This window comes from Ixodes scapularis, unplaced genomic scaffold, assembly GCF_016920785.2.
Source record: "Ixodes scapularis isolate PalLabHiFi unplaced genomic scaffold, ASM1692078v2 PGA_scaffold2__306_contigs__length_199485367, whole genome shotgun sequence".
NCBI lineage: Eukaryota > Metazoa > Arthropoda > Arachnida > Ixodida > Ixodidae > Ixodes > Ixodes scapularis.
This window is the reverse complement of record NW_024609857.1, coordinates 180,995,690-181,018,270: the sequence shown is the minus strand read 5'-3', so window position 1 is coordinate 181,018,270 and position 22,581 is coordinate 180,995,690. Positions and strand designations below refer to the sequence as shown.

At 44.2% G+C, this 22,581-nt stretch overlaps 1 protein-coding gene across 1 annotated transcript in view; it reads right to left on the bottom strand.

Annotated features, from left to right (window-relative positions):
* Nucleotides 1–2,181: 2,181 nt before the first annotated feature.
* The window catches only part of LOC115326026 (luciferin 4-monooxygenase), a 112,443-nt gene continuing 92,043 nt past the window's right edge, over nucleotides 2,182–22,581 (bottom strand). The window contains 3 exon segments of the mRNA XM_042291635.1: nucleotides 2,182–2,306; nucleotides 4,357–4,617; nucleotides 20,707–20,851. Coding sequence (XP_042147569.1) covers nucleotides 2,182–2,306; nucleotides 4,357–4,617; nucleotides 20,707–20,851 — 531 coding nt within the window.

The following is a 22,581-nucleotide window of genomic DNA, read 5'->3' as shown; positions in this document are numbered from 1 at the left end:
CACAGCTCAGTTTCAGACGTTGCCTATGCTACTCTGTTCCGTTTTTCTTCTAATGTGTATTCTTCGCATTTTCTAACCCTCCTCAAGTGATTTAGTCAAACTTAAACCTTACACTAGTGATGGCCATACTTAATTTTTACTAGCCAAAAGGAAGTCACTGATGCGTCACATTATTAAAGTTCGCCTCCACCCCAACTCCCTCCAACAGATATGTGCCAAAGACGGCATCAGAGATCGTCTCTAGATTCAAGAAAACGGGTTATTTTTATTCCTCCTTTGAATTTTTAGTAGTAAACGGCGATTGCATCCTATTCCTGCACATATATCTTCAAAACGGCTCAGTTCAAATTGATTTCATCTGACTTTTTGCGAGACTTTCCGTTTCCTTCACCAATTGCGGAAGATCCTTGGGCTGGAGAATTCTCCTGGTCTCCTGATCCACGTCGCCCCAATGTTAGTCAAATTTTATTCGAGGGAGTGCTGAAACGCTGAGCGAACAGCAAATGTAACGACCGCAAACAGAAAGTCTTGTCACTTCTTGTGGAATTCGCCTATGAAAATCAGATATCCGTCATTGCATGACCTAACTTATATTTTTGTTACGGTATTTATATTGCAGCGCAGTATTAGGGCCATATGCCTTCAGAAGGCTCATGCAAAATAAGGATGAACATTTGAAGTCTTGGCTAACAATGTTTGAATGCAGAAAAACGCTGCCAACTAGATAATGGCATGCAGTAAGGCCCATTTCAGGCACACGTTAGTGAATCTGAAACCATTGAATATGCTCGAAAACTTCACTCTCAAAAGTGAAGTTTTGAGAGCCTAATATCTCCAGAATAGTTTTTTTAAGCTGCGTGCCTCACAATATGTTTTTTTTTTAGTTCGTGCGTTGGCGCATTACAAGGTGGCCATCCTAAGCAGTGGCAAGAAATGCCACCAACTGTCAAACCCACACAAGAGTGAGCAGCAGGTGTGGTGCAAAGCCATATAAAAAGAAGGCGTTTGTTAAGGCCCCCGGCCGCGCATTGAACGGCAGCTTTAGCTCTGAATATCTCTAGACCGTCAAACCACTTACTGAATGCAATGTGCATTCAATTAATTGAAAATATGTCGAGTTATTTTTATATATCGCAATATTGCTTTCAACAATGGCTGCACCTCCTGTTTCACTTGGCTGAATTTCGCTAAACAATGTGCTAGTAGTGTTCACATATCATAAAGTCAGGCTTTTTGGGAGATCGATACGGCCAAGCGTGTTAGTTCACCTGAAGTCTGAGCATATCGAACAAAAGTTTGGGCTGCAGAACCTACATACACTGGGTTTAATCTCCACGGATGCCTGATTAGATCTGGATGAGAAGCATGCTGGAGTGGTTTTGTATGTCACTACTGTGAGGCACGGGAACAACTTAAAATCTACAACACAAGGCATTGTCGCAAAACCTCACGGTACACCGACCTAATCATGTCCAAGCATTAGTGTTTGTTTGCTTTGCCTTCGAGCTCCGCCTTTCCTAGGTTTAGGTGTTCCTCCTGTGGTAGAATGTAAGTTTGTAAGTACGTTCAAAATGCTAAACAGGTCTCTTCATTGGCCATTCTTGATAGCATTCTTTGTCTATGTAGCAACTGAATTGAACTGTTGCGTTTGGTAACAGTTTCCCGGGAATTATACAAGTCCCTATTTCTACTATTACTATTTTAAGGTCGCTTCGTAAGGAGCCTTCTGAGCACCGTTATGTGTCAGACAAATAATAAAGCAATCTAAATACAGTATTCGCCTTAATATTTTGTGGTTTGATGGCTTATTTTATTATTTTATGGTATTATTTATGTACCAGATAGAAACAAAATTCCCGACGTTTTGAGGCCATTACGGTCTTTTTTCAGGGAGACTGTGAACTGGACGGTGACTGTACAACTTCCAGACCGTCGGTTCATGCAGAAATGAGGCCGATATGGGCATACAAATCACACAAATTATTTTGTATAATTACTGGAACATATAGATGAAGCTAATGGTCTAAATAAAAACAAATCTTCATTGTCCTTTCAGCAATCTGCAAGATTTTCTAAGTTGACCATCCTAAAGAGGAAGACTATATTATTTTTCTTTATTTTTTTTCTAGAATATTAGGTCAAACGTTGATGAACAACGTGCTTGCCTTTCGGTCATTAATACTAGATATTTCTGGATAATAATCTTGACTTCAGCTGCTGCCTCAGAATTTTTCCGCTCTCTGATTTTGGTAAAGAATTCATAAAGACGACGCCGCCGTAGAGATGCTTGTGGGTCGATGTTTGACCTGCGAACAACACAGTAATACCACAAGAACAAGTATAGTGAAAGAGCGTTCGGCTAAAATATGTTTGGCTACAAAACTGGGGCATAGTGTTAATCAACAACTTTTACTTTTTTCTATATTGTTTGCCTCAGAGTATTTACTTTTATGTCTCAAGATATATAAACACAAAATTAGTTCGGCCGCTTTTCTTGGGAGCACCTTAAAGAAGCACCTCCGGAAAAACTTTTTTTATTCGGGGAGGAGGGAGGGGGGGAGGAAGGTCAGCGGGAGAATCGGACAATCTTACGTGTTTGTTTGTTAAATATGACATGATATTCGGGCTTTCACATTCACCAGTTCTAAGAAAAAATTCACTAATGAAATAATTAACTTTATTACCACTGTTTCATATCAATATATATATATATATAGGGTGTTTTTTTGAGCTTAACATAATTTTTAAAAAGAAACCATGAGAGCTAGATTCATGTGGTCTGCGCAGGTGAGTTATACGGCCAGGGGGCCATAATAGAGGAGGATAATCGTAACCATGAGTGGGCTTATTAATTAAAATTCGTTAATTAACTTTTTAATTTATGAAAATACACATGTAGTTTCAATTAGAAACTTGCTCTGCTTCATTGAAAAACGCTAATCAGTAGTTTTCAGAAAGACTTTGAACGCGTGAGAAGCGTAGTTGTGCACTAAAGTTACCGATCGTGGAGCAGGTACAAGGCTGGGGCTAGATAAGAGACGGAAAAATCGCGCGGGTGCCTTATCGCAACCGCTAGCTTTGTACGTGCTCCACGAGTGGTAAATTTAGTGCACTACTACGCTTCTCACGCGCTCAAAGTCTTTATGAAAATGACGGACTTAGGGGTTTTCGATGACGCCCAGCAAGTTTCTAATTGAAACTATATGCCTATTTTCAATAGTTGAAAAGTTAATAAACAAATTTTAACTAATTAGCCGACTGAACGTTACGATTTTTCTCCTCCATTATGTCCCCCTCGCCGTATAACTCACCTGCGCAGACCGCATTAATCTAGCTTTCATGGTTTCTTTTTAAAAATTTTGTTAAGCTTGAAAATAGAAACACCCTGTATATATATATATATATATATATATATATATTTATTTATCTGGTGTGACCCTCGTCATCTTGTCCGGTCTAGTTGCTTCTCCCCCCCCCCCCTTTTTTTTTGTATTGTCCCCATGCTTGGTCATGCTTTCTCGTGACCTCCAAATGTTGTCCCCTCCCCTCCCCCTCTCTCTGTTTTAAGGATTTGGATAAAACGCGTCAGACATGAACTGTGTCGCCATTCCTGACGAAGGCAAGACTCTTGCCGAAACGTTGAAATAAACCTTCCGTGTTTTTGTTTCTCTGACTTGGGATTTTCAACTTTGTATATATATATATATATATATATATATATATATATATATATATATATATATATATATATATATATATATATATATATATATATATAACCAAAGTGGAGGAGCTCCAGGAAAGGCCTTGGTTTACTGCACCAACGCTTCAAGCGGGGACCGCTTTTCTTCAGGGTGGAATGGTTGTGAAATGTCCTCTTCTTCTTGTTAATGTTCGTGAGGAAGAGGAAGAGTTGCTATAAAGGGTATTAAAAATATTCGGAACAGGAGCAAAAAAATTATGGTAAATCTTTGAAATTAGTAATTATAAACAATGTTAATCAAAATCAATAAAACGAAATAAATTGATTTGTAGTATTTGCCGCAGTCTTTGTTACAGCTCTTAAGCACAATCAACCCCTTTTTGCTATATTTACATAGTTTTTCCATTCTCGTTCTAGCACCCGTGTTATTTTGGAGCGGCCAAGTTGACATTTTTTTTTAATTGCAGTCCACCTTGAGTTCTTTAAAAATTAAACAATGTTAAGCAATTTGTGTTATGGTAATAGGATCCATATATGTGAGCGTTCATATTCAATTAGCTTAAAGTAACGATTCCTCCCGGATACAAATGCGTATTATTATAAATAAACAATTATAGGGTGAATCGGCTACATAAAGAAAATCGGCAGCATACCTGCTACAAGCACTTTCAGTTCTTGTTCCAGACTGTCTAGGCTTCTTTCCTGGGTTTTCTTGACAACAACACAAGCGACCGGAGCCTCTCCGTACTTCGAACTGGGTATGCCGACCACAGCGGCTTCCAGAACCGCCTCGTGCGAGGTCAAGATTTCTTCCAACTCGGCAGGAGTTACAATGTTCCCCATACATTTTATCATCTGCTTGATCCGATCCACGATGTAGATCTGTCCATTACTGTCATAGTACCCAAGATCCCCTGCGAGGAAGTCCATAGGTTGCGACAATTATCTGAAGTGCATTGACTGCTGAGGTTCAAGGCAGACACATAACAAATGTAACAACCAGTTTCAATTTTGTCCGACATTGGGCTTTTTTTTTGGTTGCATTGTGAGAGGCGTTTTTTCTTTATAATTTATTTACTCGCACTATTTGATTTTTTTTTAATTACAAATGACAGTATATGATTTCAACAGATATTTTTTGAAATATTGAGCACCAACTTTTTCTACTGCGTAGTACTTTATACCCTGTATCCATCCTGCCTTGATGTTTTTTACTCCTTCATGCCATGATTCAAAACTATAGACCGGCAGTTTTCTTCTGAAAAATTTCTCTTGCTTTATTTCACATTTATTCTGCAAATTAAATATATATATATATATATATATATATATAGTCTATCGTTTTCGATATTAAACCATTTTTTGTCTTCTATTGTTTGATCACTACAAAAATAATATTGTTGGAAAGATGGCAATATTTCCTTTGATGCATTTAATTCAACGTGATGTCATTGACCGTCTCTTCACAGTTTACATTGGCAATTAATACTCGGACATTATACAGTTGAATTGAAATGTTCCTGAAATCGTTCGCATGCACATTGAATAAAAGCGACGAGCTTAAGGGGAGCAAAAGTAAAATAATCAAGTAACGTAAAGCATGATTTTATTTCATTATCAATAATTTCCTGAAATGCTTGGCTTGACGTTTAAAGGTTCAACGCACTCTGTTTCCTCGCATTTCTGAGGTAGCTTCTAATTTCATTATCATCATTTATTAAACCTTGAAGGCCCTTACCCAGGTAGCACACCATGTCGGCCGATACTGGGATTACGTCGGCCAGTACCGGGAGCTGTACGGCGGATCCCGGCCAGGGACGCCGGTGAGAAACCGACGCCGGCCGATATCGGGGACTCGTTGTCTAAACTGGCCAGCACCAGCCGGAAAGTTCCCGATACCGGCCGAAATCGTTTTCTTGCTGTAGTCACCGGCCAGTCTAGCCATGGAGTTTCCGGTGACTGGCCGACATCGTTTTCTTGCTGTAGTCACCGGCCAGTCTAGCCTTGGAGTTTCCGGTGACTGGCCGATATCGTTTTCTTGCTGTAGTCACCGGCCAGTCTAGCCATGGAGTTTCCGGTGACTGGCCGACATCGTTTTCTTGCTGTAGTCAGCGGCCAGTCCAGCCGTGGAGTGTCCGCTGACTGGCCGACATCGTTTTCTTTCTGTTATCACCGGCCAGTTCAGCCACTGAGTTTTCCGTGACTGGCCGACATCGTTTTTTCGCTGCTTTCACAGGCCATTCGAGCCATGCAAGTTTTGATATGTAACCGACATGGCTTTTTCGCTGATATGGAAACTATATGATGGTTACAAATGACCGTTAGGTTGGGTATGTCTTCAATATGCTAAAAGGTGACACCTAATATTATCCTTGGCCTAGTATTAACGCCGCGTCATCCTTAAACCACTTAACAAAGGCTTATTTCAGTTTTGTTAAAAAAGACGGGATCAAACATGGCTGTGGAATGAAAATTTAATTTGGTTTACATCTATTAATTTTTTAGAGAGCAGCTCTTAGGCGCCCGTTTCCGGCTTGAGCGGCATCGCCGTCGCAGTCGCCGTCGGCGTAACCGCGCGTTGCATTATGGGAAACGTCCCATAATGACGGCGTGTGTGACGTCACGAGGGTCCCGCGCGTTGCATTATGGGAAGCGTCCCATGATGCAACGCGCGGTCGGCGACGGCGACGCCAACATCGCCGTTGGCGTAACCGCGCGTTGGGTTATGGGAAACGTCCCACAATGCAACGCGCCGTCTCATTTGTGACCCGCGCATTCCATTATGGGAAGCGTCTCATGATGCAACGCGCGGGCCGGCGACGCCAACGTCGCCGTCGGCGTAACTACGCGTTGAGTCATGGGAAACGTCCTATAATGCAATGTGCAGTCGCATTCGTGACCCGCGCATTGCATTATGGGACGTTTCCTATAATGACGTCACAATTGACGTCACGTGTGACGTCACAAGGGTCCCGCACGTTGCATTATGAAAAAAGTCCAATGATGCAACGCGCGGGTCACTCGTGACCTGCGCGTTGCATCGTGGCGGCGAAACTTGCTTTCGATGAGTTGGGCATTTTTACTGCGGCACTGCGCTTCCACATGTTCCACGTGTAAGTCTCAGGGCTTACACCGGGTTTTAAAGAGCTTCTTCGACGAATGACTACGAACGAGTAGAAAACGTGTCTTCAGCATGTTGCCGCCAGCCTCCGCAACGCTCCAAAAACGCGATTTTTCAACATGCAAAATCGCCGATCGGTGGCTTCACTCTCGCGCTTCAGCTGCAGCGACCAAGCGGGGATGCGCGATCCAGCCCTTTGCCCAGGCAGATGCCGAGCGCTCCGCGCAAGCGGTCGTTGAGCGGTCGGCCTCAGTAAGCGATCCACCCAGTTGCACGCGCTGCCACCGCTTTCATAGCGTCTGCCCTCGCTTTTTAACAGTTTCGGTTCCCATTGCTATCTTGCTGAAAGCATGAAGTTCTGATCGGAACTTCATGCTTTGACAAAAATGTTGATTGTTACTACTTTATTAACGGTGACCCCGACGTTGAGGCAGTATTTATTTTTCCTTACAGTTATATAAACCCGATGAAGACAACTACAAGTGCTTTTGTACGAGCCGCAGGATGCAATAGGCCCTTTGCAAAAATCCCAAAAGCCCGCGCGCGCCGCGCTTCAAATAATGGGAGTCCTCGGTACGCCCCTCCTCCGGCTTCCACGTGGCATACGCGAGCAGGCACAGGTTACCACGGCAACAAAGCAGCCGAGTTGGGCCGTTGGTTGGGCGAGCGACGATCCGACGGCTGCCCCTTTCGTATCCCTCTCCTTTGTACCGGTTCTGTCGTCTGCTGCACCAACGCTTTGTCAAACCTGGTCGAAACCTGCCACGGTTGCGGTGCAAACTAGATGGATTTGGTGACACTTCAATACGTGAAGGTAAGTTCCGACGAATAACGTATTGGAATGAGTTCACCTGTCGCGATGCCTTTACGCTGCCACAGATACGGTACGCCGGCAACGACGTACGACTCGGCGGGATGGCTGCAACGGCTGCTGGCGGTAGCTGCCGGGACGCGCGCGCAGTCGCGGAGGCGCAACGAGAAAGCGCGTGCGCGTGATCTGTACCGAGGGTTCCCAAAATTTCCTGCCGTCGTGGCGCTGTACGTTTTGCAAAGGGTCTATTAAGCAATACCAAACACGTATGCCGTAAAGCGACCGTCATCTCGAAAGGCGAGTTCCATCTGAGGGGAATTTGTCGTATTGTCTTCTAGCCAACGACATACCTAGCTCTTCATCCGAATAGGTGCGCACAACGTCTTCGACGTAACGCCATATCTTGGGCCTCTTCGCTGGCAAGGCGAATGAGTCGGCGACTTCGCCGAGAACGGCTGCCTCGTCGTCACTCGAGCTGGAGCTAAGCTGGTATCTTCGTCGCTGTCGCTGATTTCGCTGCTACTGCGTTTTCTTAGACCTCCTGAAATTAACTGCAGCGATGTCAGCGCCGCAGTATGCTCGAGCCAGTCGGTTATGACAAGAGGAACGAAAGCAAGCACAGCAAGAGAGCCCACCCAGCAATCGAAACAAAAAAAACAGCGAAACTCCTTCATTCCCCCGCGGCAACGTTGATAACGAAACTGAAATGTTGCGAGTGGCTACAGATCGTACTCCCCCGAAAAAGGCTGCGCGGAGAACTACTCCGGGTCCGAGCGGTCTCTCCGAGGAAGACACAGTTCACAGTTCAGGCGGAACATTCGTTTCTTACATCTTTCTGCATGATCACAATCAAAACATCACGTGCACCCTATATTCAACCAGAAAGGGTCACTACATTTAACTCTTACGCGCTTATTAAAACCAGATCTGCTTCTCGCTACCACTGCTAGGGGATTCTATGGACTACTTCCATAAACCCCTGCGTGCAACACGGCGCGCATTGCTCTTTGGGAACTAGTTGGCCAGGGAGGAGAGTGGCATGGTTTCGGTTTCGATCGGCAGCGTGGACTATTAACGGCCGTTATCTCACGTTTTTTGGTCTCGAGAGCATCATTTTTGTCTCTAAACTAACCTAAATGGCCAGACCACGAATCTATAGCACAAGCCCGAGACGTATAGCTTGTCTTCACACAAGCTTGTTGTATTTTTGTACACTATCGAGCCTTTCTGTTTGCGTTTCGAGATATATGTGAACGAGCCAGTGCTGGGAATCTCGATGCTGCGTAGCTCGGGTATCTTGCTTGTGTACGATTCAACAAGCTGTAACGACCAATAAGTTTGCATACATCGAGCTCGCACCTTTACAGCTGGTCAGGAAGTTGTTTTTTTTTTTTGTTTTGTGCGTCCATAGACGAAATATTATTTTTTGCAACTACTGTTTTTCTTAATACGCCTGAGTACGTGAGGTAAAACTTGGAGGCGCCATTGAAAAGCTCAATTTGAACACACATCTTATCTCTTATCTGTACTGGCCCGCAGCACTGCACGAAGCTAAGTCCCCACCCGCTTGCATTCCACTAATATTCAACATCGCATACGCACATAAAATCTTTCTGCAATCATATAGGCACATTCCCACACACAAACCGTTTTAAGAAAGCAAAAGTCGAGCAATTGTGTGAGGAATGTCGCACCGTTCGCCGGAAGTGCGTCGGACGGGCGTGAACCTCTATGCGGTGTGCCAAAGGAACGAAATTATTCAAAGCGCATTTGACGGTTGCTAATGGGCGTAATATTTATATGTTTGCTTTCTTCCTGGCTGAGTAGGCGGAGATATTTTCAAACACACCGTTCAGACACAGATCTTGGGCGTCATTAAAAGCTCATCCAAAAGGCTTAGCGAAGAGTAGGAGACGCTTGTTAGAGCCTCTGTCGTAGCTAGCCGACCTCAGCGTTTGCGAAAACCTAATTTCCTATCAGCGTAAAATTTGAGTGGGCGATATATGATGACACGAGGAAGACATCATAGTAATTTGTGTGCAGTAATTTGTGTGCAAGGAAATTGCCCCAGTTTTCGTTTTGTTTTGTTCGAGAATGAATGTATTGTACATTCGTGAAAAGTCAGATAATCGAAAACTCAAGCGGCGCATTCGGTCACGGCGTGATAGCATGAAAGGAAGCTGCTCAATCGAAACCGAAACTGAGTGGCCAACTAGTTCCCAGAGGGCACTTCGTCGAAGCGTCGTGTATTTCTTCGTGCCCCCGTTTCTTTTTTTTTTTTTTTTTTTATAGAGTAGCACAGTAGCACAATTATATATTTGCGACTTCATGTTTAGACTAGAACAGACCTCATCCAGCATCGAGCCAGCTGTTGATGGACTTTGCTGGAAAGCCGATCCAGCATCCAATCCAAAGCCGGACAAGGTGAGCGAAAACAAATGGCGAGCGGGACGTTGGCGTGGTTTGCGGCATGGTTCAGGTACGGTGGCTCCAGGGTTGAAAAATTGTATGTGACCGTGGTGGAGAGTGAAAGCGCTGCATGTAAATCTATGCAAGGCAGAAGTCGCTTTAAGTTACCGCCTGTGCTTTGATTTTGATGTTCGTGTTCTGTCGGTTTCGTCGTATGTAGGCCTAGTAAACCGACTTCCGCTCAACAACGCTTTCTGGTGGTTGACTCGACGGTGTTGACGGCCCTTCGCCGTATCCCGACGATCGTTTCGTCGGCATGTCCCGCGAGACAGAGTAACCGTCAAGTAAGAGAAAGTACGAGCAGCAGGAAAGGGATGCGGCCGCGTATTATTTCGTAGTGGCGAGCGGCGGCACTTTTCTGTTTACGTTCGCGCACGTTTTTGCATCGGCTTCTGCCCGTTCGTAGTGTAGATGCCCTTTGCCTTTCGTTGCATCGCGCTGTTTCCACGCTTCGAGTCGCACCTTCGGGGCTCCCGGCCGAGTATGGACGAGTGTCGCGCCGCTAGCCCGGCGAGACGGCGATCGGTCGGCGTTGCCTCCGTGTGTTGCTGTAAGCGTTGAAGTAAAATTAAGGGGGGGGGGGGGGGGGATAGAGTCAATCGTGTACGCGCGCTAGGCGCATTTGTCACTGACTTGGGGTAGGGAGAGGGGAGAAAAGTGGGGGAGAAGATAGAAATAGAAGGAGTCGGGCGTCAGGAGCGTCGTCTCACCGTCCCGCTAGCTCGTCATCCCATCGTCGCGCTTAATCCGTGAGTGAGTGAGTGAGTGTGAGTGTGTGTGTGTGTGTGTGTGTGTGTGTGTGGGCGCGTGCGCGTGCGTGCGTGCGTGTGTGTGTGGGGGGGGGGGGGAGGGGGGGTTTAGCACTGGTGGCTGGCACCGCGCGGTGTCCGGTGATCAAGGCGGTCTCCGGGGGCGACCGCGCCGTGTTGGTGGAGGCATGCTAGCTCGCCGAGACGCTGCTGGCGGGGCATCGGTTTGTGCCGTCCGCGAGACGCTTGTCCGTTATTTTATTTATCCTTGCATCAGGTTTTAGATTATGACGGTAACCTTGCATTGTTTGCCATACTTCGCAAAGTCGTAACAATTTTTCTGCAGGCGACTCCTAGAGCCGCTCGTCAAATTTTGCGGCACGCAATACAACTTCTTCTTTTTTTTCGACTCAACATTTTTTTTTTTTGCATTATAACTTAGCGGTATATCGAAACTTTCTGCTCGTAGCGCAATCACACCAATGCTGAAAAATTCCGCACGTACTGGCTAACCGTCATCATCGTAAGCTCGGCTCGTTTTTCCGAGTTCACATCTAACAAAACTAGGTTCCTTCTATGAAAATACGGTGTACCGTTAAATACCGGGCAAGCGCGCACTCAAACTTTGGAAATAATCGCAAAAAAATGGGGGATGGGTGCTTGTCCGGTCGTCAATTTTACATATAAATGTACTGTGCGTATTTCCTCAGATCTCAAAAATTTGGTAATGGGCGCTTAATGTGGAATGGGCGGATGCACGGTATTCTATGGTATGTCCAGGCAGTTAGCGGCATCCTACGCCTTCGTAAGCACAACCGCGCGTTGTGCAGTCCACCACCGGCATGGCACAGGGCCCCGTCCTTACCTAGCGTGTCGTCTTATGCAAGGAATGTATACTTCGTTCGCCCCTAAGCTGAGACTAGAATCTCCGCCTTCAGTGCGAGCTCGCTGGCTTCTGCAGTGCTTTGGTTTTGCGTGCCTGCATGATCGCACTTGTGTTAGCAAGGGCAGAAAGCTTGCGTTGAAGGCGGAGCTTCTAGTCTCAGCTTAAAAATGAACGGAGTATAGTCGAAACGCCATTGCCATTGCTTGAAAAACTGGATGTAAATAAGCTATTTGCACGAAACCTCAATATCACGAAACCGTTGCAAGTAAAAAGCTACAAAGCATGGTGTAAACAGACCTTTACGCGAAATGAGCACCGTTTTTCTCTTTTACTGCTACTTTTATTATTTGGCGTTACCGGAATGCGACGCCGTCGTGTTTCATTGTGGCCGTGCATGGGGATATACCCATGAAGTTATTATAATATATGCTAAAGGTTGCGAAGACCTGACAGTGTGAAGTAACTTGAATGAACATCATGTCTGACCACGCCTTTTATTCTAGTGAGGAGGAGTACTGTTCATCGAAGAGAATGACGAAATAACGGTGGCGCCCGCCCCTCTGTTGTGGTTTGACGTGAGTATGAAACAACGGCGTGAGGCCAAGCAAAATTTTGGGGCGGACATCTTGTCTCGTGTGCAAGCGTACCAAGCACCAGACCCTGACTGGCCTTCGTTCAGAGCATCAAGTTTGCAGAAATGCAGTAAGTATTATTTTGTACTGTTCCTTTTCACCTAATGTCCTGATAATGTGCTAGCACACGTTTTTGATCTGCCCTCTGTTAGCATGCTTGACCAGATTAGCTTGCGTGCAGTTGCTCAATTTAGTTAGCTCCAAAATCTTCGTAGTGACACATGCACAATTACAGTGGTGACCGAGTCCTTCAATACGCTACTGGGCACAAAACGTTCTCGTAATGCTGTGGGAAAGCATTGCATGCTGCCAAGAACGGCCGTGGTGCTGTCCTACTCTGGAGAGGTTCGACGGACAGCGTAGAGGCTTGTTTTTAGGTGCAGCAAGTTCGCTTCGGCGCCGTGCTGTGCAGCTTCTGTTTGTACCTTGAAATGTTGTACTAATGGCCCGATTTTGGTGTTTTGTGAAATTGAGATCTCGGCAGGCTTGTACTGAGGGAGCTGACCTTTCTTTAACAGACACGTCGCCTGCTAACGTGGGTAAAGAGGGAGGGCTTGTCTGCCCTAGAGTGTCATTTCCTGCGGGAAACAAGATGCCGTTGCGTCGTCTGCTACCAGAATCGAAGAAAGGTGGATCATCTGTTACACGCTGTATGCTTCGAGTGAAACAATAGAAAAAAAGTTGCATTGGGAACTTCTGATATTTAACAAGGGGCGCAATTGATGACCTGTGCTTTACTTGGAAGTGCCAATTCATTCTAAAGCGTCATATGCCTAGGTGCGAGGTATCATGTGACCACAGAGCAGCCGCTTGCAGCCAATTTCGTTTTCTATACCAGGGCAAGTGTTCTTAACGGGATTCTCTCCCATTCTTAGACGGTTGATAGTTTAAAAAAAAGGCCGTCCTGAAAGCCCAGAAAATGGCAGTTCCAACAAGGGTACAGGCACCAAGCTAGGCCTAATAGGCACGGACCTATATATCAGATTTTTAAACTGGTGCTTATCGCAGCCAAGCGCAGCGCGTCTTGCATGCGTCGCCGACGAATCAGTATTGTTATTTCCTTTGATTGTCAAAAAACATCATAAAACTTTGTGGAAGCATTCATTTTGACCGTACCAGCCTAAACTGTGAAGTTCTGAAAATTGGGGCTGTGTCTCCTTTTCAGAAAGTTTATTTGATTAACACATTTTTTTTAATTAAATTTATAAATATTGCATACAAAAAATAATTTCTCTTAAATTTTTACAAAAAATTTGAAATACTCACTGTGTCTGGCAACCGTTCCAAAGCTACCCAAACCATCCGAAACACCTGAAGGTTCAAGCGTTCTTCTGAAACTTCCCGAAACCCAAGTTTCTGAAAAAGTTTCTTCGCATCATCAGTGCATAATGTTGATCAGCAAAATGGATAATGCTTTCTTATACTTTGGTTATCTTGCAGCCCTCGACGCTCAGCTGCTTAGGCCGTGATAGACCTGCACATCCAGAATGGGCACCTACAGCAGCAGAACAGGGAACTGCAAGTCTGTTGGGCAGGTGCTCGGGCACGTGGTGTCTTTCAAGCTCCAGGGAGAGCAGGCGAGGCCCGGGGAACAGGCGACGCCCCAGGAACTGGCCAGGCCTGAACCACCCGAGCTGTTCCTGATGCCTCTCCGCAACATGGAACAGCTTATGCTGCAGAAGCGCAGCTGAAGAACTTCACCAACAGGACACTGCCGGTATTTATGTGTCCTCTTTTTCACAATATTGACGGGCATAAGGCTACGATTCTTACTTTGTGGTTTAACTTGGGTTATCTGAAGATTTATGCAAATGGGGTTGGAATGTGGACTGAAGCCTTTTACCGTAATATTTCAAATGGATGCCCACCCAAACTATGTTTGAAGCACGGTCGGTGGCAAATTAAAAATAAGTAAGTTGCCCTACCTTCATTACGGGCGTTCTGTTATTTATAACAGCAGAGTGCATGCACAGCCAATGCACAATGGAAGGCTATTTATTGTAAGGGGTACCCTTAAACTGAACCGTGCGATAGAATTGTGTCAAGGTGACGCAACGCCAGTTGCACGTTTTGTAAGTCAGCTTTAGTAGCCTGCGTAAACTTTTTGCAATTGTTAAACTGCGTTTCATAGAGGCTACTGAAGGGAGAAATGATGGACGGTGGCCACCAAAAATTAAATATTTGTGCATCATTACATTTTTGAACAGTTCTTTCCACCCGAAGGTCGTGTAGACGAGAGGCCTTCATGTGCAACCTCATTGAACGGCATTTTATGTCTTTTTCAACTGCCGCTTCTTGAAATATTTTTAAGTAAAGCATTTCACAACGGGGGAAGTAAAATCGCCCAACATATATGCCTTTGGGTGCTTACAATATGTCGGCCATGCAAATAATCATAAATCATGCTGATTTGCTACGACACTTCTGCCCGTTTTATCCTTAGAAGTTAAATTCCGCACCTGCAACAACTCTCGCCGTGAGTATGTGTGCGGAGCACACACAAACCTGCCTGCGCGCTTTTTGTGTTTAATGCTTGCTTGACAGAAGGATCGAGATGCTGTAGTATATATTGGGCTTCTTTTGGTTTTGTTCCTGTTCTCACTTGAGGCTATAATCAAGAGATCTAAATATTTAGGGCAATAAATTCATTTGTGCTTTCGGCATCTGCTACAGAAGTAAAGGTACATGCTTGAAAATAACTTTTAGCCTGGTCTAAAATCGCTTTTGAGCGTGCCCACCATATGCGAATGCCCAAACAAATTTGTAAGGGGTTGCCAGATAAATCTTATTTAATTCCATCTTTACTTTACATTAGTAGTGCATTTCCAAAATGAGATGTTAGCCAGTCCTAACCGAAGGTCGCCCTATGAGAGGAAATCAAATTTTCCAAGGTGAAAGAGTGACTGTCATTTCATCCGCCACTTTATTCAGGAGGTGTGAGTGCATGCGTAGCTGTGTCTCCAGGCATAGCATACGGTAGTCGCACAAGCGATTATTACACGAGGCGAGCTTGAGCTGAGTAAGTTAGTTCATTGGCCTACAGGGCCACAACTGAGTCAGCACTAAACAAAAATATGGAAAGGTAACTACTCATACTGTGCTGCTGTTGCCATTTTTTGCAACTATGATGACGGTTTAGGTCAATTCCTGCCTTTTTATGCCTTTTTCAATTCCAGTCTTCGTAAAGTCGTAAAAATAGGTGATAAATTTGTAGGGTGACTAGCCGGCAGCTAGACTAAGCTTTAACAAAGTCAAGATGCGCAGGGTCTTGAATGCACTGTTTTCAGAACCACATACATTATTAAAATTACTGAGTGGATGCTGATGGGCAAAGAGGATCCATCAAAACGTTTGCACAATTTGAACGTTGCAACGATTTTGACTGACTAATGAGATTTAGCGGAGTATGGAGGGGAATATTTTAATCTTTGTGGTTTCGTCTAAGACAGGTAGAGATGCCATATATTCTAATATTATTTATTCTCTCTCTAGTAAATATTGTAACATTTTGATGCATGTATAGTGTGACTTGCTGCATTTACCTGGGCATTCACATTCTCTTACTTGAGACATGTTCATACCATTGTATCTGCATATAAATAACTTTATTGACATATTGAGAACACATTTTGTCTTTCTAGGAGGAGCAGCTCGTGTCTCTAGGAGACAGCAAGAACCTGCAGAAGGTGGTACGAGAGATGGTGGGACGCCTGTTCTCAAAGCAAGTCCAGGAGCAGTTCTCCGGCCCTTTTGGGCTACCAAGGAAAGTCAAGGTTCAAGGACGCCATGATGTGTAAGGTGGTCATCGGTAATGCATATTCTTTACTAGCTATTAAATTGATGGTATCTCTATTGGAGCTCAATAGACAAGCACAATCTTTGAAATATGTTGACAATTAAAGGGAAACTGAAACACTTTTTGACAAAAAAACGAGTTATAGGTGACTTCTGGCGTATTTTTGTCCTGTGAATCTGAATATCGCTTTCGTTTTCCCCGAAGGTGTAACTAGACGCGAGAAAACACGAAAAGCCTCAGAGCAGTCGTGACGTCGTACTAGGATCTTTGGGGCGCCAAGCACGTGTCGCTCGTGTGGGCGGCGCGTGCAATTGCAAGCTTGCCAGTTGTATTTTTCCACACTGATGCCAGTTGTGGCGTCTATTTCTGACCTTTTTACAAATACAATAGTTCACGTGCATAGGTTTGACAGGAGCTGAAGATGAGCGAGAGCAGAAATTCCGAAAACTCCCTGCATGACGTCACGCCCCGGGAAGGAGGGGCTTCAGCTGTACTTTAGAAATTAATTTCTGCAGCCTCCGTGCACCAGATTGAAAAAATGAACTCGATATTCGTGATCCTGGATGCCATATCAAGACGATTTCGGTATTCTTCCTCAAATACAGAACAGCTTCAGTTTCTTGTTAAGTCTTGCAATATGCAAAATTTAAGTCGTCAATTCCTGTCGTTATTTTTTTTTTTTTTTTAAATTTGACTTGCATTTTTTATTACGAATATCTCCTGTGTTACCATTCTCGGAACCTTCATACTGAAAAGCAGCGTCTTGAAGGAACTGTGGAAAAAGGTTTTTGTTGCTCTTGTCTTGTTATCCTGTTAGTTTCCAGGTTGAAAATCTAATGACGACCATTTAGAGGCCTTGGTCTGTAGAGTGTCAGTTGGGGAAGTTTTGCTCTTTTTTTAACCACTCATTTCTGCACCCCACCCCTTCTCGCCCCCCGCCCCGTCTCGCCCCCATTTCAGATTAATAGGATGTTGCGTGAAATAGCCATATGCCTCCATAGAATCTGCACCTTAGCGTGGTAGCCAAACCCACAATCTCCACCTCTGTGGTGCTCTCTTTCTGTCACCTTTGAATTGCAGGCTAAGTGAGGGACCTATATTTACACAAAGTAAATGCTCACAAACTGCAGTGTGTGAACAGCACCTTGTGTGTAGCTAATATGCAAGATATTGGCTTCCCCTATCCCTCAACTAATCTGTGTGATCTGACAATTCTCTTTACAGGTGCCATACAAAGTTGCACTCGTGCAGCGTGGACGCGGTGCAGAAGTGGCTGACGGGCAGGGAGTTGGGCAAGGGCAATAGAGTTAAAAAGACGGACACTCCACTGGTGGTTCCAACCGCCCTTGACGATGAGGGACACTCTGGCTGAGGAGCTAGCTGCTATGGATGCACGAGTCACAATAAAGAATGTCACGGTAAAAAAAAATTTGTATGTTCCCTTCTTGTACTAACCACAATATGCATCTGGGCGACAGATGAATGGGACATGTCGTCTCAACGAGTATACAATAATTGCCATGAGTATACTGTATACATGGAGAAAGTCAATTGTTCACACAGCATTGTTTCTTAAAATTGCACAAATACTAAACCGGCTTTTTTCAGTTCAAGTCCGAAAAACATGTTAAAAACGGTCAGCACCTATAAAAGATATGAAAACCAATAAAATAGTTTGGACTGAGAAATTTAGCATTTCCACATTTAAGTCAATTTGATCTACTGAGAAGTTAGCTGTTTAAAAATGCAGTAAAATGTCATTCCTGGGCTTTAAAGCCTGACACAGCTAGATTCTGCTGGTTCTATGGTGGGTACACTGAATGACGCATACGCTGGTGCTGATCCGCAATTTCGCAGGCAATGACCTGCAATTACGCTGGCACTGATCTGTTTTTACGCTGGGACTAATCCGCAATTGGACTGGCTCTGACCCGGAAACACGCTGGCACACTGATGGTTTCCTACCGCACCACCGGTTCCATGCCGGGGATCTGTGTCGGGAGCTCGCTGGGAACATCCCGTATTCCCGGCATCCCGGTTTCCCAATAAGTTCCCAGTACCGGCCGGATTCCGGCATTGGGCCCGGCCAATGTCGCCCCTTGGGGCGTTTCCGGTACTGGCCGGTATCGGTATCCCGGCAGGCCAATACCGCCCCATCCCCAACCCGGCGTGTTGTGCTACTTGGGTACGGGCATTACACAAGCTGGGGGCGTCGTGCTGAAGAAACATTATATAAAGGAACAAACAAAAAGTAAGTTACATGCTGGAGAACATTGATACATAATGCAGCAAAAACAGGAAAAAAATATAAACACTCAAAATATTTTTAAGGAAAAACAGCTGATTAAACATAAAATTGACAAATGAAACATTTCTATAAACACGAATTCACTTTACTATTAGTGCAAATGCAGATAGATGGTCAGTTGGGATATGAATGTGTTATGATCTGTCTGGGTTACGAAACTGTTAGGCGGGCTCGTCTGTTATTGTTAAAGGATAGGTGGAGTTAAGAAACGAACTAGCGAGGCGAAAATTGGACGAACTTCACAGACGTTATCCATTCGAGGAAATATGTGAGTAACTGGGAATAATAGTGAAGTTCTGATGTCATTGTTATGATAATAAATCTTGTGAAAAAGAGACAGGCGTGATCATTTTCTTCTGGGTGAGAGCAGATCAAGGTTAGCTTTCATTCGTAAAGAAGTAATGCTGATGTCTCGTGAGTAATCTGAAGAAATGAATCTCATTGCGCGATTTTTAAGTGCATTTATGTTTGTTATCTTTGAATGTTACCAAGGGGACCAGATGGATGATGCGCATTCAAGTTGCAATCTTACGAGCGTAGTGTAGGCTAGTCGTTTAACAAATGGTGATGCTAGTTTTAGATTCCATCGAAGATAGCCAAGCGAGTGGTTAGCATTAGACAGGACGTGTGTTATATGCGTGTTTCATGAGAGATCGTCAGATAAGTAAACGCCCAGATATTTGTAAGGTGGACACTTGGTAATTACCTGGCTGCTCATAGTGTAAGATAATGAGAGAGGACAATGAGCACGCGTGAAGGAAACGAGATTTGTTTTAGAAAAGTTAACTGGTCATTTTTCAGTGTTTACACCAGTCGGCTATTAGGTTGAGGTCAGCTTGTAGGGTTATGTTATCGTTCAGACTAGATACAGATAGGTAAATTACGCAGTCATCACCAAACAATCGAATACAGGATGTTATGTGATCAAGTAGGTTATTTACAAATGTTAAAAAAACCAGAGGGGCTCCGGATGATACTGGAGAATAAGCTGATGAGAGGTTGTTAATCACAGTAAGCTGAGTACGGTTGGTTAAAAACTGTCCTATCTATGATGTTAAGAGTGGATAAATGTCAAGTTCATTTAGCTTGAGCATCGGTAAATTATGAGATACCGTATTCAATACTTTAGAAAAATCAATGATATGGCGTCTGTCTCTATGTTATTATCGATGTTATGGAGCATTTCATGAAGAAGTTGTGCTAGTTGTGTTTCGCAAGAATATGATTGTCTGAACCCATGGTGGTTTGAAAAGAGGATGAGATTATTTTCGAAATGCTTCATGACATTTGAATATATTATGTGCTCAAGAAGCTTGCACGGCACACTGGTTAGAGATATAGGACGATAATTTGATGGTAAGGTTCGATCCCTCGATTTCTGTACGGGGACCACCCTGCCAATTTTACAACGTGTAGGAAGCTCGCCAGAAGACAAAGATTGTTGAAAGATAATTAACAGAAGACGAGCTGAGTGTAATTTAGTGTTTTTCAGTAATTTGGTGTGAATTCTGTCGTCCCTAGAACTGGACGACAACTGTAACCTTTCTATAGAGCTTGTGATACATAAATATGTTATTCCTAAGCATTTCTAAGACATCCCCATTTGTAGTATTGAGCCCACATCTCCTAAGGTTTTTTTTAAATTATTCCCGTATAATACAGTATTTCTTTAATACACCTAATTCTGGAGAATATTTGCCTACAAAACTCCGCGCTCTTGGATTGTTCAATTATATGTAAGGAGATATGCTCCTTCCATTCAGTGGCCTCCGCTGCGTCGGTGCATCAAAGTGTAGGATGGGGTACTTCCCTTAGTATCTCAATACCCGTACCTGGGGTACACTGCCCTAGTTTTTTCTGCACCTAAGCAGCAGGTGCACGTTAATCGAAAGACCATTTTATGCAGAACTCCGCTAGAACTGCAGATATGCGGTTCAAGTGTAAGGCCACCTTGCATACTGATTCAGTAAACATAAACGATTACTACGTTGTGTATGTCTTTTCAGCCTACGAAAATAGCACTGTATCTTACAGACACAAGGTTTGAAAATAGAAACGAATATCTGTAAGCGCAATACTCAAGTTACATTGAATTACCGAATGAGACTGGTTCACAAATGCTAGATCTCAACGCGTACTCGCACGGCGGACATGACAAGGCCGCGGTTAGGCCCATTATATAAATATAAAATTAAATAATTAAATATCACAAAGAGCATCCTCAAACTCACCCGTGCGAAGCCATCCGTCACTGCTCAGAACTTCTAGAGTAGCTTCCGGGCGACCGTAGTAGCCCTTCATAAGGGTTTTGCTGTGAACCACGAGCTCGCCTTTTTGGTAGGGGCCAAGAGAATCTCCGCTGAAGAGGTCGAGGATCTAGGTAGTTATTTTGAGTACGCTGATTATTAGTTCAGGTGACAACTCATTAAATATATAAAAAAGAGTGAACAACTCAAGAGACCCAAATTTCTTTCTTGAAGAGAGCCTCTATGCACTAGACACGGTGTGCGCTTCGCGTTTGATGATTGACAAACCATAGCAGAACAGAGATGCCTTTTTTCATACATTATGAAAGAAACAGTTCGTCTTTACCAGTTGCGCTGGTAAGACCGAGAAAAGTAACATGTCGTATATCGCAGGAAAAATATATTGTATACTTTATGGTGTCTAGAATGTATAGGTTGTTCCAGAGTGGTTTCTGTTTCATGATCATGAGCCACATCAAAGGCGGATACAAGGAAGGAAATATGAAAGCCCACATTTTCTTTTTGTTAAAGATAACACCAAATGGATGAGGAAAATATGAAGTTTACTTGCAACTATAGCATAATGGGAGCACAAAATTACACCACTCAACTCAAAACAAACCCATATTTTTTTTTGCTATGGAGACGTTTGGCACCATGCGATACCGCTTCGTCAGTGCAGATCACGGTTAGTCGTGGAATGTTCACTACCTGAAAAGATAAACAATAGACCGATCTCACCAGCCAGTTTGACTACGCCACCGCTGCCGCAATGCATCGAGGGAACTTTAGTCTTTCTGCGCGTGCGACAACCTCGCTGGAGCTCTGCGCGTGCAGGGCACGAACAGGCTCGTGCACGGCCGATTGCCTCCTGTGAACTAAAGTTATGGCTGCCTCGCGCATGCGCCAAACGCTTGGTGAGATCGGTCTATTAACCTAATGGAAGATGGAGGCGCTTTCCAGCTTTTCAGATACCTGAACTTCTAATCAAAAATGAAGGAACAGCCAGGTTTTTTTTTTATTTTGTGTTGCTAAGCGTAAATAAGACAGCTTTGACTATGATGAATTGTCGTCGGTCCTCATGACAAAGGCCTGTTCACTCATTCCCCACCACAGCACACAACTGCTGTTAGTCAGCGCTGGAAATAGTGCTTATCTTGTTGACGCAGCGCTGACTTCGCGCAAACAGAATAATGCATCACAGAGAATGGGTTGCTTCAATACTAGCTTAGGTTTAAGTAAGCTCTGCATCAACGCGATCTCTACTATTTATAGAGTGCTGCCATGTTGCGTCAATCGACTTTAAGCCCTCACTAATCGTTAAAGTGAATCAGAAGGGCGTCCAGTAATGACGCTTAAATTAACACTGAAATAATAAAAAAATATTTTAAAGCGCCTAGACAAAACACGTGTTTCAGAAGATAAATTCTCAATGCTTATGAGCAGAGCTCACCAGCCTAACCGTCCTTCACAGGAACAAAAACCCCTTCGCATGTCAAGTGCTGTAGGCCATGGACATTGAAGACACAGGAAAAAGGTTGCGTGAGTGTCTCGTCGATTAAGCTTCACGAAAAAGAACGACAATATTTGCGGATTGCCACACACACCTGAGTGTTAGGCGAAAAGTTTGTTGTACCGTGTTTAATGTGACGTACCCTACTGAAAAAAACCATTTGGCGCCCATATGAAAATAAACGGGTCCATACCGGTAACCGTTTAACCATACTGGTCACCAGTTTGTCAAAGGGGTCGCCCGTATGGCTCAAAGGGGTCCCCCGTATGAGCCATAACGGTCACCTATTTGGCAAAAGGGTCGCTCGTCTGGGCAAATGGGCGACTCGTTTGGGCAAAGTTGTCGCA